Source organism: Tyto alba, unplaced genomic scaffold, assembly GCF_018691265.1.
Source record: "Tyto alba isolate M040663 unplaced genomic scaffold, T.alba_DEE_v4.0 Super-Scaffold_32, whole genome shotgun sequence".
Lineage (NCBI taxonomy): Eukaryota > Metazoa > Chordata > Aves > Strigiformes > Tytonidae > Tyto > Tyto alba.
This window is the reverse complement of record NW_024881307.1, coordinates 6846982-6871958: the sequence shown is the minus strand read 5'-3', so window position 1 is coordinate 6871958 and position 24977 is coordinate 6846982. Positions and strand designations below refer to the sequence as shown.

At 42.8% G+C, this 24977-nt stretch overlaps 3 protein-coding genes across 8 annotated transcripts in view; 2 read left to right on the top strand and 1 right to left on the bottom strand.

The window, feature by feature from the left end:
* The window catches only part of BTG4 (BTG anti-proliferation factor 4), a 66906-nt gene extending 50268 nt beyond the window's left edge, over positions 1 to 16638 (bottom strand). Inside the window, exon 1 of the mRNA XM_032998195.2 lies at positions 15984 to 16638. The gene's annotated coding sequence lies outside the window, so the exon portion shown is untranslated. The remainder of the gene's footprint in view (positions 1 to 15983) is intronic.
* LAYN (layilin) lies at positions 562 to 12477 on the top strand. Of its 4 annotated transcripts, none has more exons than XR_006166044.1 (9): positions 563 to 665; positions 1974 to 1997; positions 3138 to 3435; positions 5694 to 5851; positions 6221 to 6259; positions 6625 to 6708; positions 7439 to 7541; positions 8244 to 9555; positions 11883 to 12477. XR_006166044.1 is itself a non-coding variant. In XM_032998190.2 (8 exons), exons 1-8 carry the CDS (start codon positions 599 to 601, stop codon positions 8596 to 8598), a joined length of 1128 nt encoding a protein of 375 aa, XP_032854081.2. In that variant the 5' UTR covers positions 563 to 598; the 3' UTR covers positions 8599 to 12436. The 4 variants fall into 4 exon arrangements, 2 of the variants coding, with proteins under 2 accessions (XP_032854082.2, XP_032854081.2); XR_006166043.1 differs by having other exon boundaries at positions 10394 to 12477; XM_032998190.2 differs by having other exon boundaries at positions 8244 to 12436.
* A 146-nt stretch (positions 16639 to 16784) lies between the features above and the next one.
* Positions 16785 to 24977, top strand: part of SIK2 (salt inducible kinase 2) — a 59832-nt gene continuing 51639 nt past the window's right edge. For 2 of the 3 annotated variants that reach the window (XM_042800494.1, XM_042800493.1), the window contains exon 1: positions 16785 to 17030. In XM_042800494.1, the coding sequence (XP_042656428.1) occupies positions 16881 to 17030 (150 nt within the window). In that variant the 5' untranslated portion in view covers positions 16785 to 16880. The remainder of the gene's footprint in view (positions 17031 to 24977) is intronic. The other variant, XM_032998206.2, reaches the window with a different exon arrangement.

The window sequence follows — 24977 nt, the reverse complement described above, 5'->3', positions numbered from 1 at the left end:
CACCGGGAAGCAGGCTCAGCATTTATTATTGACTGAAACAAAGTTCCTGTGTTCTGTTCTTAGTCCCGAAGCACTCTCCTACAAGCAGCTGCGCGTCAGTACGGGGAGGGTTAGCCTTTGGCCTCAGGGGTTGCAGGGGTGGTTTCTATCACTCGTCCGTTGCGCTGGGTGGAGATGTCTCCCGTGCTCTCACCTTGTCCTTTAAGTGTGGGGCAGGGAAGTTACAGACCTGGCCCGGGGGGAAACACGCAGCAGTGAGGAGGCGCCTGAAATACGGTCGAGGATAGCTGAGAAGGCAGGCAGGCAGGGAGGGAGGGAGGCCTGCCCCGCCCCGCCCCGCCCCGCGGCGGGAACGGCAGACGAAATCGGAGAACGGAATTGAAAATGCCGGAGAGAGACGGCAGGCGGGGCTGCTCCCCGGGCCCCGGCGCCGGGCCCCCGCCGCTGCCCGCTCCCAGCCGCTGGCCCGCAGCCCGGGGCGGGAGGAGGGGCCGGCTCCTCCCCGCTCCCTCCCCTCTCGCCCGGCGGCGGGTCACTCGCATGGGGCCGGCGGGGCAGCCAGCCGGGCGCCCAGCGCTCGCCGACGGAGCCGGGGACGATGCTGGCGGCCGCGGCCCTGTGCGCCGCCGCGCTGGGCTGGGCCACGGGCGCTCGGCTGCTCAGCGGTAAGGCGGGGGGCGCGGGGGCGGGCCGAGGCCGCCGGGGAAGCCGCGGTGCCGCACACGGCGCTCGCAGCCCCGGCCGGGTCTCGGCCCCGGGCCCGGGGCGGGCACGGCAGCTCCGCCGGCCTCTCCCCTCCAGCGCAGGGCGGGGGGGCGCTCCTGGGGCAGCCGCTGCGACTCCGGCGGGGACGTGCGTGCCCTGCCTGCTGCCGTAGTCTTCCCCGCCCGACTGCCCAGCCGGAGCCAGCCCTGCCCCGGGGAGACGCCGCCCGCGTCCTCCGGGTTGGGTGGGAGCACCCCCGCGTCCCTGGTCGCGAAGCGCCCACGCCGGTGGGCCGGTTTAGTCTTCCCGCTGCTGCGTTTCTGCTCGGTTCTCGGGATTTAAAATGCTGCCGCGGCTACCAGAACTCCTCGTGGCATCCGACCCTCGGTGGTGATTACCGGCCAGGCTGAGTTTCCAGCCGAAACTAGGTTGTCTCGCTCTTCCTCTACAAGGTCTCTTTTGATGATCAGTCAGTCCTCCTGGCTTTGTGCAAGGAAATGTCGCCTGTTGAGACGCTTTGCATAGGAATAGGTATGCGAGAGCTCAGGGTTGGACCAGCAGCGTTTCTGGATGTTGTACCCAAACCAGGTAGTCTGGTCTGGCTTTAGGGCGCAGAATAGCCAGTCTGGGGGGGAGTTTCTGCCTGGCTTGGTATATTCAGCAGAAAGCCTCAACACTGTCACAGGTGAAACGTTCATGTTATTCCAACAGAAGGCAAATAGTTTTATTATATCTATAAATACAGCCTGAATTCTACCATGCTCTTGTCTGCAGTAGGACTTCTGTGGGAGTGAGTTACAGGGCTCAGCTTCCAGCTGTGGGATTGGAGATTTCTTTCTTTTCATGAATTTTTGCTTCTCAGCCTAACTGGCTCATCCTTAGTCTTCCATTACCAAGGCTCGTTGAAGTCAGCAGGCTTTGAGGCAGATCCGATGTAGCTGATGAGGAGACAAGGGGAAAATAGAAGAAACCCTTTCAGCATTGGTTAGAGCTATGTGTCCAATTGTCCTCTCTTACCTAAGCTATATTTAGGAACATAACTGGCAATGAAGTCCAGACAGTAATCAACTATAATACATTTTTCCTTAGCTGAAAGCAATGGTAAGTTTGGCTGACAAGACAGATTTTCTGCCAGTTAACAGGAAAAAAAAAAAGTGTTTTTATGTCAGAGAAGAACCCGAGTGCGGTTTGTGACGCTATTTCTAGACAGTTGCTGCAGTGTTTTGGTAACATGGTGCTGTCTGTTTTCCTTATGCCTTTCACAATAGCAGTGGACATATCCCTCAGAAGAGGTAAGGGGTTTTGCCTTTTTTCACCAAGCCTGCATGAGTGTTAAGTTACCAAGAGAACCACTGGTTATGCCTAGAGATGTATTTTTAAATGCTGCTTTTGCAGTACAGCTGGTTTTAATTTCAGTGTAAAATGTTAGCGGGCTCTGTGATTCTGAGTACTTCGCTGGTCAAAAATTCCACTACGAAAGGTGTTTAATTTCCCACTCCTAAGAGTGGCCATGCAGGAACATAGAAGAAGAAAGAGAAGTCAGCATATATCCCATGGAGGGGTTTATAATGACCTGTCCTTACATCCCATTTGTTCCGAGTACATTACAAATGTTGCTAAATGTTTTTCTTCTGTAAAAACATGTAGATTAGCAGATTGTGTCTGCTGTGTGTTTGAAAAGAAATATTTATGGAGTAAAACTAAACTGTTTGTTTCCACACTCTAAATATTGGGACTCTTCTGAGAAACATACAAGTGCATAATTTTAGATTATGTGTCTTTTCAGTTTGATCTTTACTTTCCTTGTAATCAAAATAAGCCATGCTGCTTTGTGTATGAGAAAGTCCTTGACTTATGACAGTCTGAAAACAGACATTGTTTACTTCCTGGGCAGTCAGTAGCATTACAGTAGAGAGCAATGCTTGCAGTTGGAGTGTGTGAACACATCTTGATACGCTGCAGTATATACTCCATCAAACTGTGACATATACCCCAGAAGATCAATTATTGTTATCTTTGCTTGTGTAAGGAGAGCTCTGATTTTACCCATTTAAATTCCTTAAAAATAATAGTAATTTTAAAAACCCTTGTAAAGGAACTTGATTTTTAAAAGGTTGCGTATGTCAGCTTGCTCTCTGGCACAGCATTGCTTCTCTGTAAGGAATTCCTCGGGTCTTCAAATCGCAGAAAATTCATGAAGGAGCTGAGAAGTGCAGGACCTGAAAGAACAGTGCTGTGCAGATCAACCTAAACTGTTACATGCAGTAAAAAAAGTTTGGAGGTGCCATTTGCCAGTCCAAGAAGCTTTTTACCCATGTTGTATTTTCCATATAAATTATACAGTGCAAAACTCAGCCAAATGGAAGCATTAGCATACATTTTGGGTACTAACAGGCATAGTTTCTGTAACGGGTTTCTTTGCATTTCTGCAGGACAGACGGTTTGCCGGGGTGGAACACAGCAACCATGCTACAAGATAGTTTATTTTCATGATGCTTCACGCAGGATCAGCTATGAAGAAGCGCACCGTGCCTGCAGAGCTGATGGTGGACATCTAGTCAGTATTGAAACAGAAGCAGAGCAAAGACTGATTGAAAAATTCATTGAGAGTCTCTTAGCTTCTGATGGAGATTTTTGGATAGGATTTAGGAGGAAACAGGAGGAGGTAGACAATAGTACAGAGTGTCAGAACCTCTACTCTTGGTCAGATGGCAGCTCATCCAAGTTCCGGTAGGTACCTGTGAGTGAGACTGTCACCTGCCTTTAGCAGTCAGAAAGGATTCTTTCAAAAGAATCAAGCGGTGTTGTCCCAGCTGTCATCTGTGGTCCTCCTGCAGTCACTGACGAGTGGGAGTATCTCCAGAGAGTGATTCATCCCATCCAGTTGTAAGGGGTAGACAAATTACCCTCTACAGACCCTCCTCTCTCTTTGTTGCTCTATTTAAGACACCTAGAGTGTCTAGTTTGGGCTAGATTAATAATTATTAATTGCTAAAGGGAGGTAGAAGAACAAGCAATCTGGTCTTAAAAATCTCCAGTTAGGCATGTACAAAATATGTTCCTGCATATGCAACCTGAAGGTTGCTGTACCTCAGATCCCCTGAATTTTTGTCCCCAATATCCTGAGCGAATGGCCCTTCTTCTGCTTGCTGAGGAAATAGCATTTTTTTTCCTGTGAGACAGTAAATCGGAGAGCTGCAGTATTTACTGTAGACATGAAAAATTAAAATTTTCACAATACTTGCTAGTTTTCTGCCTCCCTGTTTTGAGGCAAGCAGAATCACAGCATTTGCTGTAATTATAAAGACAACAACATTTACAACCAATGCAAGTTTGCTGGAGTTGTTTTCACTACTTTCACATTTCTGTTCAGCATAGAAGCAAAATGTGTTTAGCCTCAAAAGTTCTGCTAAATTATGATTTTAATTTCAATCGTGAGTCACAGTCTTCTAGACAAAAGATATGCTTAGATCTAGGCCTGCAAGGGCTGCCTTTCAGTGGTACAGAAGTAGAAAATCTCTAAATATTGCCGGGCTGATGAAAGCCTTAGCAACAAGGTGCCAGCTCTACAATGGACTACAGGTTCAAGAGAGTTTTGCTGGGTAGATATTTACTGTTGAACCTGTGATTAAAGTTATTTTAAAAAAATCAAACTATACAATGTTCACTTGTTATCCTGAACTTTTTGCTCTGTTTACAGTGATGGGAACTGCAAATTTCATTAAATACCCTAAACGTTCTTTAATATTTTATGTCAACACGTCATATGCATGACAAGTCTGCCTTAGCATTCTTCTTTATATTGGATATGTGTAAAAATACCTTGTTATTGTGAACTTTATGCTTTGGGAACCCATAAGAAATTTTAGTTGCTCTGTGCAGGAATTAGTAAAATAGAACTGCTTTTAGTACTGTTCAATATATTAAAGTTTCTCCTGTGGTTCAGATACTGGGAGTAGATAATAGGAAACTAGAACCAGATCTGCTGCTGCTAAGAAACACACACAGCTTTATTGCCTTTCATTGGCGAGACACAGCTTGCTTATGCTGAATGATAAAGCCAAGGGAAAGATCAGGGGCATGGCGACGGGGGACACTAGGGGAGGAAGGAAGCGAAGGAGGAATACAGCATTGTAACGATTGAGAAAATACTGCTTTAATGTGTGGGGTTTTTCCCACGCTGAATACCTCAGTATATCTGGAATTATTTATATTGTATGGGTCGGCTTTCAGAAAGTGCTTGGCATGCAGAAAATTGCTTGTTCCAAAATCAATGGGTATTGAACGTTTTTCAAAATTAGGACACAGTCTTAGAAGTGTTTCTCTAAGATGCATAAAATGCCTCTTCAGTAACAATTGTATTACGGAGTGCGAAGTAGTGAAGCCTCCTTCCTGTGTACTACTTGGAAAGGCCTACAGTTTTTCAATGGTGAAGTTTATTATTACAAAAAAAAAAAAATTATTATTTGCAAGACACGTTTTTTTTTCATGTTAGTGTTTTTCTAGACAGAGAAAAAACAATCCTGCTTTAGATTTTTTATTTTCTTTTAAAATAGGTGTTAAAACTTTGCAGGCATTGGGCACTGAGGCCAGAGACCCAAAATAATTTTGATAGATGATTTAACACAGGTCTGAAATTACGTAGAAGTAGTCAGAGTTCTCCTGGGCTTTTACTCAGCCTTGCAGAGGAGTTTTCAGGGAGCGAGGTACTCAGCCCTTCACTCCCTAATATTTGTTGAACACCTTGCTCGCTTAGTCGTCTTTGAAAATAAAGAATTCCAAAAAGAAAAGATACACTGTAAACAATTGTATTGTTATTGTTCCTACTTTTACACAGTGGAAGTGAGAGGGATGGGGCGTGCTGAGCTGAAATCCTCTTTGGTTCTGCCCTCTGTGGTGCCCTGTATGCTGTATTCCCATCTCAGCTTCTGCAGTATGATGGAAAATGACATCAAGTCTTACTTGACATGTTTGTTGTATTTTCTTAGGAACTGGTATGTAGATGAGCCATCCTGTGGGAGTGAAATCTGTGTTGTGATGTACCACCAGCCATCTGCCCCACCAGGTGTCGGAGGTCCTTACATGTTTCAATGGAATGATGACAGATGCAACATGAAAAATAACTTCATTTGCAAATATTCTCTTGGTAATGAGTCATTCTGTAGCTTTAAAACTCAACCAGCTCACAGTCCCCAAGAGGATGTATGAGGAGATTGCAATAACAGATAGGGAAACCCTTTCTTAGCTTCACTGGAAAGATCTGGTGGGAGACGCATACCTTTACATTTATGCAAGTCGTGGGGAAAACAGTATCAATATCTAATATCTGTAGCTACTTGCCTTGTGACCTATATGAATTCTCAGAGGATTTTTATAATGGTTTTGAAATCTCAGATGGGGCCTGAGGGAGAGACACCACTAAAGAAGGGTGCTCATGTTATTAGATTATATTCAGTACACTTGGTCTCCCTACTTAAGCTTATGAGGAAATTGTGTATGTTTTTTTTTCTTCTAGAGAAGCCAACAAGTGCTCCAATAGAGAATTCTGAAAGAGGTAAGTTCCAGATACTTGCTTGGGGCTTTTTTAAATGATATACTAACTTTTGGTAGAAGTACTCTGTTACGTTCATTGTCAAGGACACTCATGGACTCAAAACTTACTGAGCAAGAAGCTTCTCTGCAGTTTGCACTTTCCTTATGCTATTATATCATCCATTCTGCAGGAACACAGTCTTGGGGCTGCTGATGCTGTATGTGGGACTGCTGGTGACACAGCAGAAATCTAAGCAAAGAGTACCAGTACACCTTACACATCTTTGCAGCAGGCAGCCTCTTCAATCTCCTCTCACCCTTGCTTTTTATGGTTCTTAAACTCTTTCAAATAACATCTGCAACATTAATAAAGCTGCCTCTTTCCAGATGCTGCAACAGAGCCCCTGAACCCAGTATTCCCAGAAGAACGCCATAAGAAAGATGTTAATGTAACAGTTGTAGAAACCAAAGGTATGTTGCGCATTCAACAGCCGGCCTGGTCTGTCTAACTGTGGAGGCCCACCTTTCTCACATGTAGCTACAAACAGTCAACATTTCAGTTTGAACTGTTTGACCCTAAATGTAGAAGACTGAATTTAGACAACTGCATCTGAAAAAAAAAAAACAAAACTTCTCTCAAATCTTTTTCCAGTACAAACCTAAACTGATTGCTTTGACCACCAAAATGTTCTAAATCTAAAGCTGTGCAAAGTATTGTGGGTCTGAAAAAGGTATTTTTAGTTTACTGAATAACTTCTGAACATCTAAATTGTTTTGTTTGTAAGTCTATTATTAACTATAAAGAAGTTACAATTTTTTCTTGCCACACTGACTTCCCTCCATAGATTCACAGATCATGAAAGACATTTTGCTCTCTGAAATCTTTTGGCTGGGGGTTCCTAAGCTTTTAAAAGACAACATATCATTAACTTGCACTACCGTTGCCTTCTTACAGTGAGACAGTGAGGCTTGGTTCCTCACCTTGAAAATTTGAGTTTATTTTACTTTAACCTGCTTAACTAGGTGATCAATCTCTGTTAGACTTGCTGCCTTTGAGAAGTAGATACTGCTAGATTATGAACAAGGCTAGAAGCCCATTGAGGTGTGATTATGCTGCCTTTTGCAACTCTTCTGTGAAGTTCTGTGCATGTCAGATGCAATTAGAAGTGAATAAAAGCCAGAATCTCATTTTTACCCCTAGAACCTGTTCACAGTCTTGCCTACATCCTTATTCCCAGCATCCCTGTGCTGCTTCTCCTGATGGTTGCTACAGCCATCTTCTGTTTTTGGCTTTTTGCAAGGAGGTAAGTGACATTTTTGTGTAACAAGTGAACCCATGATATCTTGTCCTGGCAATCATTCTACAGCTAGCTTCAAGATCCTGTAAGATTCTCTGAGGAGGACTTTTTTCAACCAAATAAATGTTTAAAAAGTAGCACGGAAGCTCCAGGCTGAGTTACTTGTGAAATAAAATGCTAAGGAAATCACATTACGCCATTTTACTATGCTCACAGACATTTAGTAGGTTGGGAATAGTGTGAAACAAGCTGATAATTTTGAAGTGTTAGCACTTGGGCTTTCTTAGTAAAGAAAACATTTGAATTATCAGAAGACCCCTTCAAAAGAGAAAACCAGTAATAGAAATAAAAGGATACATGTTTGGAGCACGTAACATTTACCAATTTATTCCCCTTGCTTTCCCTGGGTACACAGTACCTCCTGTGGGGATGCTGGCTATGGTTTTGGGGATGTCAGTGTTGAGTTCTGCTGCCTTAGCATTTCAGCAGAGGGTACCTCAGCATGTCCTGCCACGGGACTGTCCCAGGTGTGCAGCCTGCTGCCACACACCCAGAATGGCAAGTAATAACAAATGTCATCCGGAGTCCAACCTCCGAGTGTCAGCTTTCCTCAGGGGTCACAAATTACTGTAAGAGGTGTGATACTGTTTTGTATTTACCTATGTAAAAAAGCGTATTATGACTTGTCTTCTTTCCTCCATCCCTAAGGAGACAGGAGCAATTAGATGCAAGCCCGAAGGAGGAAGATGCATGGCTGTCTAACCCTGGAAGGAACAGTCCAAATCTGGATATATATAAAGTAATCAAGAAACAATCAGATGCAGATCTGGCTGGAACTAGGCCTGACACTAAGAATTCTTCCTTCCGTACACAGGAAGATACGGTGCTTGACAGCCTCTCCAGGGATTATGATGATGTAGTAATGAATACATCAACAAGTGGCTTTGTGACATTGGCCAGTACTGAAAGTGGCTTTGTGACCAATGATATCTATGAGCTGTGTGGAGATCATGTGGGGAGGAGCAAGGAATCGGCCTGGGTGGAGAATGAGATTTATGGATAGTAAGGAAATGGACAAAAAACGCCTGAAATACGGATGACAAAGTGAATGTCAATACAAGTTAACCTGCCCTCCCTATACACTTCTTTTCGTAATAGTATATGTGATGTTTATCCCGGTTTTGCACTGTCCCTATATTATTCTCTTTTTTGAAAGAATAAGGGTTTTTAAAGATCCAAACAGAAAAGCATGTACATATTTTGCTTTGCATCAAGCCCCCTTTGCCCCAGGAATGGCTTGTTAATACTCTTGATTCTTTTTTGTATGCCAAAGATAGGCCTTTGAAACTAAAGAACGATCCAAAGTCCATATTTAACTGACCTACTCATCTTCAAAGATGTTAAAAGCCAAAAGTCAATCACTGGTCACAGGTGGATTCTCAAATGTTTCCCCAAGAAAGCTGCCATGGTTGCAGGTTGGTCAGTTTCCATGTCAGTCTATATCCCAGCTGTGTTGGAAACAGGCCTCTGGCACTAACAGCCACTTCACAAGAGAGTAGTGTGGTTTCTGCTTTTTGCCCACCCTCCTAGTTCTTACTGCTAAGGCAGTGTATGTGAGTCACAGCATATAACTGGGTGTTGCTTACACCATGAGGTGGTTTTTCGAAGAATCCCAGTAAACACTTTGGTGTCATAAGGCTGTGTTCCCTCCTTTATCCTCTGGCAAAAGGAATTGCAAAGAAGAGAACAAGGGACTTCTCTGCAATGCTAAAGGAAGGGAATGGGGTCCGCCAAAGCATTCCAATTGGTCTCAGGGATTACAGCAGCCTGGTTAGCTGTCCACAGATGTGCTGATTTGGCCTAAATAACAAGTTGAGTACCAATTCCTTTCTTGTAGAAGGAACAGCCAGTTGCACTTTCATTCTCGATCTTTTTCCTCCTTTGGCCTGTGACATGTACTGAATTCCATGAAGACTGACGCTCTGATGTTAATCTACAGAAAGATGGAGTTTATGAAAAGGTAGGTGAATGTGAAGAATTGGATCAAAACCAGCATTTTGACAAGTATCATGCTAATCAATTATAATAAACTATCTGCTGTCTATTTTCAAGGACTTTACGTATTCCAGTATGTATATTAAATAAGTATTCTTAAGGTGAGGTACTGAGGATAGTTCATGGAATTTCTTCTCTGACAGTGTGAGGGAATGATACTTTATTTTAGCATAGTTTTTAAGGCATCGTTTTGAAGCCAATATTCGATACCTACCATTTTCCTGTACCTTTGGAGGAATAGAAATGAATGGCAGCAGGACATAGCAACTGCCACACGACTAAATATAAATTTAGGTGAAATGAGAATTTTCCTGTTAAATATGAGGAGCAAGCCACAGTATGAAGCCGCACCATTTACCTCAGAAAGAATTCACAGTCTGTAGGTCACTGACTTCTAAGGGAAAGAGACAAGAGATGATCCTTCACACTAAGGGTTTTTTTCAGATCATTATCTCCGTTTCACTGTTATATGCAGCACATTTAATAAAGTTGCTAAGGAGCTAGCAGAAATAAAGAGTATGCAGTTGCCATGAAAGTGGTATGAGAGACCTGCTCAAATACCTGCAGAAGCAACTTCAGGCTGGAGTTTTATCATGTGTAAGGGGTATAAGGAGCCAGAACAGGCTAACAAGATATTGTAAGGGTTGCACTGAGTTTAATTTCTCTTTATTGAACAGAGAATGTATAGTTATTTTAGACAACTGTACATACATACAAGATTTCTGGTGTAGGAAGTTAAAAATAGCTGTGATAAACTATTCCAAGATAAACTGAATTTAACTTGGTCACTGGTATGTTTTAAGGCCTTTCAAAGCACACTTCAAGAGATCACTTGTATCACAAGAATAAGGAATATATATTGGAGAAGAAGGAAGGTTGGTTCCATGCATCTTTCTTCACAACACTGTCTTTGCTTGGGAGGATAATGTAATTTACTACTGAGAATGCAGAAAAGCAAATAAACTAAAGAAAATGCTAGGCACGCAACTTTTAATTTGTGCTCACCTAGCAGTGGTTTGGTGAAGAGTTACCTAGAATTATCCACATCGAGTTGAATACCACACGACTTGCAATCAAGAAGGTACAGAATTTGCCCATCAGCATGGATTCTTAAGTAACTAGATGTCTTTGATTCTGAACTCATCGCATGAACAAGTTTTCATCTTCCATGCTTTAGACAGAGGACATTCCAGGATCTCCTGTCTAAGCTTGTAATTTCCTATGCTATGTAGTACGGAGAGCATTGCTGTATATGTTTGCTGAGAAGAAACGCAGCAAAGGGAACTCGGGAGCAGTGCTGACAACCTGGGATCATGATTAACTTGTTTTTTGCTGGGGCTTTCAGATTCATATTTTGTTCATGAGATGTGATCAGATCGATGTTTGCCTCACAGTTACAAGGACTCAACCACCTTCCCAGGAGCTCGGAGCAAACTCATGTGATAACGTCTCTGCACTGTTGCATTTTTCAGTGCAGCTAAGTGTAACAGGAGTTTGAATGAAAACTGAGATTCATATTGACTTGAACATGCTCTGGGCAAAATCCCATGTGTTCCTGGGTATGGGCTTGCTGTAGCTGAATTCTATTGTAAAACTTGCAGAAGTCGGAAGTACTTGCAATTACCAAGGTTTTGGAAAGGAATAGGAAGAGAATTGGGATTTATCAAATAAGCACATGATCTGGTTCCATAAAGGACTACTTCCTGTAAAATGTTTCATGTTAATACTGAATCTCCAAAACAAAGTACATTTACAAATATAAGATTCCCCACACTGAAATAAACAGGCACAATCCACTCCTGTGGTCTTCAGCTTCTTCAGTCTATAGGCAGATAACACAGCATTGTTTTGCACTTCCTGCTTTTTAAAGATGTCTGTCCTTACCTAAGCACACTGGTGCTAACTAGACCTGTGGAGTCTGGAGCACAAGTTCTGTAGCGAGTGGTAGATTCTAAGGCGGTCAGTGACCATGAAGTACTGATAGCAGCAGTGTGGCCTCTGGATTTTTTTCAGTGCAGAACTAGTCTGAGTTTAAGTGAATTGAGTCCAGCTGTTAATACCGAAGTCAGGAATATGCTTAGAGGTTTGCAGAGCTGTACAGCTTCTTGCAAGGGATCTTTGCGTGTTCGTAGCTGTGTTTGTGTAGAAATCACTGAGAAGTTAGGCCATTAAGATTTATCTGTCCTATCTGATAGCTGTTTCATACATTGGTTTATGTATTCTCAAGGCAAGTTTGCTTGGTTTTGAGTAAACCAGCACGTTTTGCTTTGTCTGCACTTACTCTGTTTTTAGTTATTCCAGCAACGGAGCTGTTCCCTAAAAATGGAGTTTTATTTGATTGCATCCCATTGAACTGAGAAAGAAGTGGGAGTGCCACATAGAGAACCAAGTACATTGAACTTTGGGAAGCTGGACATGTGCACTGAAGAAAACATTTAGGACATTATCATGTATCTGGGGCCATTTGGATTCGGCTCTGTACTATCAGTCTGAACTACTGAGTGTCTGAGTCCCATGTGGAAAACAGAAATAACAGCATTTCACAGGCTTCCAGGGATGCCTGGAATCTAAAAACAAGTGACTCTGAAGTGATTTTGAGACTACAATAATGAGGCCTGGTAATTTGCCAAATTTTAATTTTATCATCCAGCAGATCTGTGCAGCACTTTTGAAGCACGTCTAGACTAAGTCATTATGTATAAGAATTTATTTGATTGAAGATACAATTTGGTTGAGCAGTTCTGGTACCTGGCCCTGTGTATATCAAGTAATCTTTTTTACTCATTCTGTTGGATCACATTTGACCTTTTCACAAGCCAAATAAAAATAGAGTAAATGCCTGTTTATCTATCTGTCTGTGTATTAAAAAAAACCCACAACACCCCAAGATTTGTCATTCTGTATTGGTTGCAATTATATCAACTTTTCAAAAATGCTTTTGTCCATAGATAGTCAAGCACAAGGCTTCTGACCACACGAGTGCTTACTGTGGCAAGACAACTACTTCTCACTAAAGTTAGTCCTCAGTGTTATGATTTAAACAGCCAAGGGAAATTTTTGAGCTTTATAGCCCTGTCTAGACTGTGCAAATCCTTAGTTCAGATTTATTGAGTGAAGTCTTAAGTAATCTTGAATATTGCCATGTAACTCAGTCATTTCTCAGCCAAACACCCCTACTGAATAGCCTGCAGTATTGTGGCAAGGAAAGATTTCTGTTCATCTCCTTTCCCTGGTTGAATGTTTTCATTAAGAATATTTACTTTGTTTGGGGTACCTTGTGTACACTGTGACAGACAGAAATGTGATGTGGTAGTGAAGTGACAGTCTTCTGCTGGATGAGTTATGTCTGAAGGCATACAAGATGTAATGCTGAGCTAAAAGAAGCGTGCAAGTTGAGGCAATCTAGACACTGTGAAATACTTACTGAAACTAGAACTCTTCAGAATACATTGTTAAAATCACAACAAACTATAGCTGCTTTGTCTGGCTTTACACTAGAGATTTGCTAAACTCCAGGTTTTGGATCCATCTGCTTTTTGGTTTTATTTTTTTTCTTCTTTGATCAGAGACCCAGTAATGGAGAGAGAATGAGCAAGCAAATAAAGAATGCCAAGCAGGAACACAAATATTACTCACCTATTGCTCTGCAGGTAAATATTTCTAATGCCAGGAGAGCAACATTTTGTTGCCAAAGAAATCTGTCTATGAAGCATCTGAAATTAATTTAGCTTTTGATAGGGTTCCCTAAAAGTTTGCTCTTTTCCATTTCATGGAAATAAATAAATAGGAAAATGAAGCAAACTCAATTTGCATAAGCCACCAGTAAAAAAAGGTGTGCCAAAGGCTTTGGCAGAAAGTGTTTTATGTGGGACTGAAACAACAGAAAGGAGTGCAAGACATGGCCATGAGTGCGCTCTGCCAATGTAAATATGCAGGAAGATTTTTTTGGATTTGTGTGCTATTTCTATTGCAAACGTGGAAATAGTTCAGTCAGTTGTCACAGCTGCTTCTCTTACTTCCTGAATGTTACAGGTGAGGTTGATGTGCACAGTGGCTCTGTCCTGCATATCTGCAGTATCACAAAGTGTCTGCCAATCCTATACTGCTCTTCCACCAGACAGTGGTGTGAGATGAAGCCCTGAAAGAAGTAATCCCTTTAAAAAAACCAGAAACCTCTACCTGTTTTGAAAATGACACCCAGTTAGCAATCAATTCTCCTGAAAAGCAAAATTCTGGTATAGGAGAGTAGTGATTTCCAGGTGCCTGCAATATCCAGGGTTTCTCATGCAGTAATTAGCATCCTTTTATCAAGCAAATGTGTGTCTATCCATTTTTACTCTTCTATGCTTGGTTTCTCCTCTTTTTTTTGGCAGGCACTAAGCATCTTTTAGGCATTGAAAAACAGGAAATGAGAGGAAAAAACGCAAGCCAGATGTTGGAGCTTAGGTGTGTAAATATGTAAAGCCATATTTTGGCAACTGTGTGCCCTGGTCTTTTGAGCTGCTGGCTTATTGAACTCAGGCAAAGTCAGCTGCATGCGCTTGGTATTTCTGGAAGTTATTAGAGGGCGACGTAATTTTGTTATTTCTTTTCTTTGACACCTCCATTTAGTACAGCTTCACGGCTGTAGTATTATGTACAGGAACATTGACCACAAGAGGGCATGTGTACTCCACAGTTTGTGTCACTCAGCCGATTGTTGAAAATGGGCTGGATGAGCTCCTCCATACCGGGGTTTGTAAGAAGCATTTGAATCGCTTTCTTCGAGGCACAGCAAAAGCCATCAATGGCCATTAAAGGGTACTGTACAAAGAACGATTTTGTGACTGCAGTTATTCCAGCAGCATTATTAAGAAATGGTTTTGTAACCTGAACTTTTAGGCCAAAAATGGCATCGTGATGTGCAGCACAAGAAAATTTCTGCAAAAGTTTTCTATTGTAAACACAAAATCTGACTTAATACTTAATTTTGCACCAGCCTAGTAAGATTTTACATAGATGAAAGCGATCAGGAAGCAAATAAATATTTTATTACTAGTTTTTTTTTTTTTTATAATAAAGTGACTGAGAATTAATATTAGGCAATATTTTGCACAATGTAGAAAAACGTTACTTTTAACGCACCGAGCCTGCATGATGCTAGAATTACTGTTTGGTCAGTGTTTCAGATTTTTGAAAAAAATTAAGCATCCTATAAGGTGAAACAGGAGTGAAATTTCACAAGTAGCAATTTGGGATGACACCATTTTCTATTCAAGTAGGATTACGGTAAACTTCCTCATGCACCTATAGATCATTTTAAAATCGTGGATGTCTGACTAACTCAGGTCATCAGTCAGTCATTGCCAGAACTTCTTAAGGGGGTAAATAGAACAGTAACGACATGGTTGTTATCCATAGCAGTCTAAGTCAGAAGCAGCATCTCAAAATGTCATTCCTTAGAGGAATGTCATGAACTGCAAGTGCGGTGAAGGACAAGCATTAGCTTTTCACAGTGGTCTTCAATTCCCATTGCAGAACAGTCAGTGCTGTTTGACACATAACAGATTTAACCAACTTCCCCCAAGTATGAGGCAGCTTTACGTGTAAGATGTGTATACGAAGGGAAAGCAAGAGACAGAAGTTTGTAAGTTGCATTCTTCCACGCGCTTTTTGCGGCCACCCTCTGTTTAGAGCTGTGATTGTGTCTGCTGCACTCTGTGTTCATAAAAGGTCTGTGACTGTTGCTGAATGTGCAGCTGATTCAACAGACACATGTGCTCTTGTACCATCGGCTCTTGGACATGCCTTGTGTAGTCAGTGGAACAGAGAAAAGCCTCCAGGGGTGATTCCTGGCATCTGGATGTCAAAAGGTACCAGCCCTTCAGCGGCAGATGGATCAGGGGAAATGAAGCAGAGAGGGATAGGCGTGAACTGGGAGAGTGAAGAGTGCTGCGGAGTTGAAATGAGCACAGCCTTTTTAAAATGAAAGCGAGCTAATGTGTAAGTGCAAACATAAAGCGGACTAGGTGGACTTAGTACTCAAAAGGAAATTTAGCATAAAAGGCCTTAACTTTTTTCACACGTTGTCAACTCTGCAGAGCCTCTAACAAAGCTTCCAACTCTGTCTGTCCAGGTGTGTACGAAACGAATAGAATAGTTCAGGTGGAAGAGACCTACCACAATTGTCTAGTCCAACTGCCTGACCACTTCAGAGCTAAAAGTTAAAGCATTGTCCAAATGCCTCTTAAATACTGACAGGCATAGGGCATCGACCACCTCCCTAGGAAGCCTGTTTCAGTGTTTGACCACCCTCTTGGTAAAGAAATGCTTCCTTAATGTCCAGTCTGAACCTTCCCTGACACAGCTTTGAACAATTCCACTGGATCGAAGGGAGAAGAGCTCAGCACCTACCTCTCCACGTCCACTCTTCAGGAAGCTGCAGCCAGCCACGAGGTCACCCCTCAGCCTCCTTTTCTCCAAACTAGACAAGCCCAAAGTCCTCAGCTGCTCCTCGTAGGACATTCCTTCCAGCCCTGTCACCAGCTTTGTTTCCCTTCTCTGGAAGCATTCAAGCACCTTAACATTCTTCTTAAATTGGGGGGGCCCAGAACTGCACACGGTGCTCAAGTTGAGTATTGTGTAATGCCGATGGGGATTTGGGGAGGCTGATGTACTAAGAAAAGGCATCTTTCTGATCTGGAATAACTTGGTCCACTGGAAACGCTGCTCGCTGCCAGGGAGAGGGTGTTTTTGTCAAGAAACCGAGTAGAGTACCCACAGAGTCTCTGAGCTAGGGGCAGCAGCCCAGGCTCCTACCGCACCTGAGGGCCTGACCCGTTGTTCCTCCTCATCCTGCTAACGAGGGGCTGCTGGTGGCCTCACCCCCTCTCAAACAACCACGCTGGGCGCGCAGGTGCGGCCGGGCCCGCGCGGGAGCTTTCCGCCGGCCACAGCGCAGAGGCGGAGCCGGGGAGGGGATCCCCACAGCAGCGCAGGGAGCTTCGGGGCCGCCACCCTGCCGCGGCGGGGGCCCTCCCGAGCCGGGCAGCGCCGCGGGGCCCACCGGGGCGGGGAGGGGCGGGGAGGGAGGCCCGGCCCGCCGCCCCGCCGCGGTGGCCGCCGTGGCCGCCGTTGCCATGGCGAGGCTCCGCCCCCGCTGACGCGCGCAGTGACGTGCGGTTGGTGGAGGAGGGCGGAGGGGGCGGGGCGGCGCGGCTCCGGGGCGCCGCAGGCAGACTCGCGCCGCCGCCGCCGCTCGCGCCGGAGCCGCCGCCGCCCCTGCCCCTGCCGCCGCCCCCCGCGCCCAGCATGGTAATGGCCGAGCCCCGGCGGCCCCCCCCGCTGCTGCCCCGCGGGCTCGGGCCCGTCCGCGTCGGCTTCTACGATATCGAGGGCACGCTGGGCAAAGGCAACTTCGCCGTGGTCAAGCTGGCGCGGCACCGCATCACGCGCAGCGAGGTGAGGCGAGGCGCGGCGCGGCGGCGGGGGCCGCGGCCGCCCCCCTGCCCCGGCCTAGCCCGGCCGCGCCGCTGGGCGCCTCCCGCGGCCCTTGGGCGTTGGGCGGCGGGGCTCGGGTGCCCGCAGAGCGCGGGAGCCCTCGGGCTTCGGCGGGGGCGGCCGTAGGGCTGCGGGGCGCTGCTGCAGGGCGGGGGGGAGCTGGCCCGAAGGGCTCCGCTCGGCGGGGCGTGGAGGGGCGGCTGGAGTTGGGGTTACGGGGCTGCGTTGCAGGCTGTGGGGCCGGGGCCGGGGGCGGGAAGCTGGCTGAGGGCTGCGGGGCTCTGCTCGGGAGGTGGGGGTTTCTCGGGGGTGGCCTGGGTGGCCCGGCGGGGGCGTGCAGCAGCGCCCTTGCAGGCTGCTTGCTCCTTTTGTCCCTTCCGGCACTGGAGCCTCCTCCTGGAGGGGAGGGGGGATCGTTTTATTTACTTAAGGTGTTCGGCTGCGGGCAGGCTTTGGAGCAGGAGCCCTGGCCGTCGTTCTTGTTTGTGTTCCTGCTTTCCTCTTCCCGGCAAGGGCAGTGATAACGCCTCCTAGTCTGGCTGTAGCGGGGTGCCCCTGTGGCTCAGGCCACAGACGGCGTGTTCCTGTCACGGTAAGGATGCTGGGCTCGGGAGGGTGCAGGGCACGGGCAGCAGCTGTTGGCTGAGGTCTTGAGCGTAGCCATCAGATAGTGATAACTTTCTGTTATTAGGAAAGGTTCAAACCTTGCGTTGTGCCTGCTTTCATGGCTTGAATATTGTAAGGTTTTCTGACCTGCCCAATACTCGCAGATGATCAGTCTTTCTACGTTGGTAATCCGTTTTAGCAGAGGAACTTTTGTGTGTATGTATTGGTGTCCTGAATTCTTAAATACAACATCCTGCCAGTTAACCAAATTCAACCATTTTTTGTCTCTTTGTTTAACCACTGCCTGCTTCCCCCCTCCCCCCCAGCTTGTTACCTGATGATTATTAGCCTGTGAATGGTTAATATCTTATGCTTTACCTAATCCAAAAATGATTGTAAAGCTGTGTAGATAAAATGTAGTCATGTTCACTTCTTAAAAATGGGTATCTGATGAGAGTAATGGTTTTGAAAGATCAGCTTCCTCTTGTATTTTCTTCTTAGGTAGTTTTAGTTGCTACACCTAGAGGTAAGGTTTTTTGTAAGGCTCTGTTATGGTTGCTTTCATTGTTTACTGAAGAAGAGCTTACTGTGTTGCTCTGTACCAGACAAAAGTGAATAAAATATTGTCCGAAGTGCAAGGTAAGAAGCTGGAAAGACCTGCAGTTATTCAGTTACTGTGGTCTTGTGTGGTAAAATCATTCTTTACAGGAATGAAAAGTGCCCTTAGTTTGGACTTCAGCTAAGGAAAACAAAACTGCAATACTAACATTGTGCTGGCCATGCAGTGGTAAATGAGCTTTGCATCCCAAGTATTAAAAGAAATTTCTCCTATTGTCCTATTAAGTTTCATAATAAGCTGTTAATTATTTTTAAATCTTTCCTTGCTATTGCTGAAGAGCCAAGCAAAGACCTTGCAATGTTAGCGTTCTGTTCCCGAGTTGGATGCCATATGCCAAACTTCTAAATGCTCCACTTGAAGAGAGTAAGTTGTCATTTACTTTGTAGCTCTTATTTCATTGGCAGACTTTGTGATGGGGAAGAAAACTTTAATCTTTGTCATTTTAGGAAGTATAGTGTTGCTTGAAATAACAAAGGTTCCAGAAAACGTAGAGCTTAACAGCTATGGCATGATTTTTTTCATCCGTGTCCTAAGAAATTGCTGGCTTCCAGTGCATTCTAATACAGTCTTGATTTTTTTTTTTTTTTTTTAACCAGCTTTCCTTTTTTGAGGAGCCTTGTGTCCAGTCTGAAGCCTTTTTATCTTCTGCATGATTTTTAACAGCAGATTTGCCTGCGTTGGAGACCTCTCTCCAGGTCGTTCATTTTTCAGTACAGCTATACTGGCTTTCTGCAGTAAGAGATGAGGGAATACTTATCGGGAACTTAATTGCCAAGGTAGTTGCTGGAAGTATTTATGTGGCTTTTGAGGAAGGGGAACCCTATTAAGATTGCGTCTCATGATGTCAGGGGAGATTAATTGTAGCCAACTACTACTTTGAATAAGCACTTCAAGTTTGGACCACCTTGCTTGATTTACAGGTAGTTCACTATGCAAAAAAAGTGCAAGTCCTGCTTAATAATGTTTTTAGATGGAAGGCTGTTAATATTTCAAGCTTATTCTAAGCTGTTGCTTAAATTTCTCAAGTTGCTAATTTCTCACATTCATCTGCGCCTTTTTTAAACTTCCCATGGAAGAATAGTTAGCTTACTAGGTTCTGGAAAGACTGTAGTTGTGTACCGTCAGGTCTGTACTGTGGGAAGATCTGCGATGTGTTGCTGTTGAGACTTGCTCAGAAAGCCCTTTTAAAAACAACTATTTCCTTGTCTGGGTTGCTTCTGAATCTCCCTATTCGAACCCTTTAACTTCAGAACCTGTTTGTTGTTGGGCTTTTTTAGCATCAGTACTTTGAAACTGTGTTTTATGTGGCTCTGACCTATAAAAATACTTGCCTGTTTTTTTACATAACTTACTAAACAATAACTGTTAAAATAAGAAAAGATGGGATCTTATTACCTTGAAAGGTCAGCACTTACAGGTTCTGCACAGAATCCATCCTTTCTGTGGAAAACCTACATATCACAATATAAATTTTTAATTTGAGCTGAAAATGGTGAATATAGTTGCCATAAATTGTTAGCAAAGTATAGGTGAAAATAAAATGAAACCAGGCATGAAGCCAAAGATAGACATAAGATAGGGTAGTAGATGGTATATGCAAATTAACTCAGGAATCATAATGTGAATCCTATATTAATGCAACACTAAAATTGCATGACTAAATAGCCAAACAGAAAGAAGTATGAAGGTGAAGAAAAACGGTGGATTGATACGTATTTGTAGTAATAGGGGTAGTGAATGACCCTCTTTAATGACAGTCCATACAGGGTGCCCCAGAGGGGGCTACATGGTTGAATGTCACCTTTGCTTTGCTTGTTTGTGTGTTTGATGCCATTTGAGTTAATGACTTGTGCTTTCCTGCCATGGTAATTTATCCTGTTGCTGAGAAGTCCTGTGATGTCAGGATAACTTTTGTTAATGAGGCATGCACAAATAAGCAAAATTTTTCCTCTGAAGAAGAGGAGATTAAAAACATAACCAAATTAATCAGAAACCTGAGGTTCGAGAAGATGGATATTTGCTTCTAGTGAAATACGATTACGTGTAAAATGATGAACAGTAGTGAAAAGCTCTTGGAATAGATGCAGGTACGACTTGGAAGAAAGCGATGTACTTTAAGGATTAAGGCAGGCCTTTGTGAATAGGCTACATGTGAGAGGGTCATGTTCCCAACAAACCCCAAAACTCTGTAACTAATAGCCCCTAAGGATTAGTCATCTACAGAAGAATACTAGCCATTGCTCCGCAGATGTAAATGAAGCATTTCTGACTAGTATGTCCTTACTGTTCACAGTTATGCTTTTAGCTGTCTGGTACGTTACAGGTGCTTTGCATTTTTCTCTGAAAATTGCCAGCTCCTGATACAAGATGTGATACTAGTTTAGATGCGAGTGCCTGATGGAGCATGCTTAGGAACATGTAAATGTGAATGATTCAAGGGGAGACACCAGCTCGCTGTGCTATACAGCACAGGTTGGGTTAGTGGAGTAATTCAGTGGGAAACAGACACTGTTGCCAAAAAAAAGACTCAAGGTGCTGATTTAACTGTTTGCGGCTTTGGGCTTTCTAGATCTGTTGCAAGGAAGAAAGGAGGAGCAGCACATACCTGGAGGCAGAGAGTGAGAGCACACAGGCTGACCAGGCTGAGCATGATGTGCTTCATTTTAGGGAAGGTTAATGCTTTTATAGATCTGTGGTAGCCAGACACTTTGCTGTTGCAAATTGGAGTTGCTCCAGATTTCAGGAAGTTGTGTTTGTTAATTTTAATGCAGTTTATCTACTTTTAAGATGTATTGGGTTAACAACTCAAATCTGAATTTCCGTAACCTGTATGAAAACTTAAACTTTGCGCTGACATGGACAAACTTCTTTATGTTAACTTGTTAGGCCATGTTGGGGGGTGTTGTGGTGTGGGTTTTTTTGGTTTTTGTTTTGTTGTTTTTTAAAGACTAGTTGGAGAATTAAATGAATAATGTAAAACCAGTAAAAATTGAAAGCTTGAGTAGATGAAAGATGTAAGAACTTTCATCTTTTTTGACAAGCATTTCACCTTCACTGCCTGACAATTTCAATTCCCAGATGTCAGGTGAGGATTGAGTAAACTCCAGTTCTCTAGGCCTTTACTAAAAAGGAAGGAAATGTGTGCTGTACCGAGTACTTTTAAATTAAAAGAAATCATGAAAGTAGCAAAGATATTTTGGTATATAAGTCTTAAAGCAGCAAAAACTGGTGATAGGGGAAAATAAGGAAAGGAAAGGATTTGGGTTTTTTTTTTGGTTATTTGAAGCATGTGCTAATACTAAATATTGATATTTGGTTGTGTTTTTTTGCTTTGTTGTCTTTTTTTCTTAGAAGTGGGAACAAAAAAAAAAAAAAAAGCCAAAACTAGAGTAATGGAACTTGTGTAATTGTCCTTAATTTGGCATATGCCAAGTTAGTGTGGTCAGTCACTGCCACAGCACAATCAAACTACAGAAATGAGAATTCATTTCTGTGTGCAGTCAGTCTCTCTGCACTGTATTCTAAAGATTAAAGTGATGCTCCAACATCTTTGCAAGATTCCAGGAGTTGCTAGCAAGCTGTATATTCAGAAACAAAACACACTTCTCAGATGGGAAACTGTTCCCTATCTTGAAGAAGCTTTTCCACCACTAAGAATTACTTCCCTATTTCCTGTCATCATGACACAGCTGGGATTATGGACAAAAGTGACAAAAGTGAGCTGTTGCTGTTGAATGCACTGTTCCTTCTCACAACGCTATGAAGAAGTGGCTGGATTTTAACTATTTCCAAGTGGTTTTTCTCTAAATCTTCTGTGGCCCTGGCAAGATGAACAAAAAATTGAAGGTTCGGAATAGACTGAGATATCTAATCTGCATTTGACTGTAGAAGCAGTGTTGCCAGCTGCTACTATGCTGCTTCTCCTATAGAAGCCTGCCCTTGTGTACACATATATATTATACACATTGAGTGTTGTACAAGGATTGCAAATAGCAACATTTTTTCCTTCAAGTAGGCACATGCTTTTACTCTCCATGTTCAAAACCAACCTCTTAATAGTACCAAATATCTCCACATTGTAAGACAAAATATGGTTTGATGCAATGTGGTGTGTTTTTTCAACTAAAAACCTATTTAAACTGGATATATGCTTTGTTATTCATTAATTTGCATCTCTTCCTTTTGCATCTCAAATAGATATTCTTAATTGGTGGAAAGAATTGTTATAGACTGAACTAATGTGGTTATACGACACATGTTTTTATGAATATGTTAGTGATAGCTGTCAACTGAGTGATCTAACTAGAGAAGCCTTGTTGTGTCTTTTTTGAAAGGATTATGGGTGTAGCAACACAAAATGCACCTTTTAACATGATGACAGAGGTAGCAACTACCCTGCTGAGACAGTAGCTCATTCTGCAGTGCTCCAAAATATTTTTTCCAACATTTGCAAAGTCACATATAACACAATTTTTCTAGCTCCAGAGTTGCCTGCAGGAGTTCAGTATTAACTGACTTAATAAAGAGCATTTTATTAATGCTGTCATTATTATTTGGTGGTATCTTCATAAAAACATTTTTGTGGAAGTAATCATCCAAGTCCTTGATGCATTGTTGTACCTGAGTGCGCAGTGTGTAAACAAAACAGGTCTTTTCAGACTCAAAAGCTATAAATGCTTCTATCAGTGATACATGTTAGTATTACAATTTTGGGAGTAGGTGGGTGATTGTGTAGGCAATATAGAATATTACTGTGCTGCTGTGGAGTGTTAACCTGTGACTTGTTCTAAATCTAAAATCACTTGTTACATGTGGTATGGAGAGGTAAGGAAATGTTTCAAAACTATTGAAAGAGGATTTTTCTGGAGCCATTCAGCTCTAAGATATGTGTGACCTGAAGACTTGTTTTCTTGCTCCCACACTTTCATAAGGGTATGATTTCAGTTTTTCAGTGGTCTTTGGGAATTGTTGCATTTCTAAATGTGTGCAGCAAAGAGACAAGATAGGAAACTTCTGGAAAAGGAAGAAAGTAGGAAACATTGGAACATGAAGCACTGTTCTTGGCCAGAAAGTGTAGTGGAGGTTATAGGAGGATTTGTAGCCATGCTTCCCAAACTTATGACCCATTCTTTTTTGATTATTCTTCTTTTAAATGCTGCTTTTCTCTAATGAAATTTTGCTGGCTGTTGCTCAGGAAGTAAGATCTGCCTAAGGATTTTAACCATGTAAAGATGAAAAATGTCTTCTGCACATTTTTATTTTATATAAAGCTACTTACTTTTCAGTAACTGAAGTGATTATGTAGTCACATAGTCTTACTAACCTTGGAAAATATAAAACTACAGCAGGCGCTGATTATTAAGAAATTGAAGTGGAAATGGAAGTATTTAATCTTTAAAACTGAGGAAGGACAAATGAGTTACCTAGGTTTTTCTAGGGAAATAGATACTTTTGTTATCTGGGAAAACAAAGTTGAAAACTTTTTTTTTTGTTGGAACTCTGCAGATGTTAGAAGCCAGGAACTGCAGTGCTCATAATAATGGCTGATATCTCTGGAGAAAATTGGCAACACAGACACTTGTAGATAGGCTTGGAAGTGGTAACAGACTGCATTTGAAATATCTGTACTTTCAGTAAAATGAATACTCAGTTTAAGAGCAAACTCTGGAAGTGTCAAATTATACTGGAAAACCAAGAGTCAGTGTACTTGTAAAGTTACATTTTTCACTAGGATAAGGTGATGTGAGTCAAGCTTCATTGGAAAAAGTAGCATTAGCAAGACATACAGTTGCAGAATTCTACTCCTCCGCCCTACGAGGAGTGGGTGAGAAGTATAGAATGAAGTATAAATATTTCTGCTAATCAAACGGATGATAGTGTGATAGATAAACAAAAGTTCATCATGAGCCCCAGGGAGCAGGCTGTTGTTAGTTTTGTTTTTTTGTTTGTGTTTTTAATTTTGTTTTGTTTTTTCAGTTACCCAAACCCCTCCTTATTTATTGCTTTGCTGCAGTTTCACTTGTTTTTTCTTTTTCCTCTTCTATGCTGGACCTAACCTCTTTTCAGTTCTGTATACCTTTGCTTTTATTAGATTTTCTGTACTGCACACATTTCCTATATGCAAGAAGAGTGAACAGGAGAAAGTTACTGTAATTTTTTGCTTGCATTTGAAGAGACCTTTGTAAAACACCTGACTGTAAGTTGAAATGAAATGAACCAGACCCAGAGCAGGAGGCAGTCTTAAAAGTTGCAAGGGATGCAAGTTTTAAGGTAAAGCTTCTACACTGTTGTCTATGTGAAGAAAGAAGCTGCTGTAAATACCTCAAGTTACTGAGAGGCTTATGCTGTCTAAATTGCTATTTTCATTAGATTGCCATTAAACTTTTAATTAAAAAAAAATGCAGCAAGATTTTTTGCATTGCTCTAGATTGACGGAGGTGGCATTTAGACTTTCCTAAATACCTGATCTATCCAAGATTGGAGATACCTTATTGCTTGACTGAAAGATGTATTATGGTTTTGTGATAGGCATGCAAAATTGCTGGAGATGAAATTTCTCATTGGTCTGTAAATAAGAAATAGTGGGATCGGTTCCTCTTAAATCTGGAGGTCACCCAAATAATGGGTGTAAGCTGGGATGGGTGTGGAAAATGAAGGAGAAACCAGCTTGTGTATCTGATTCC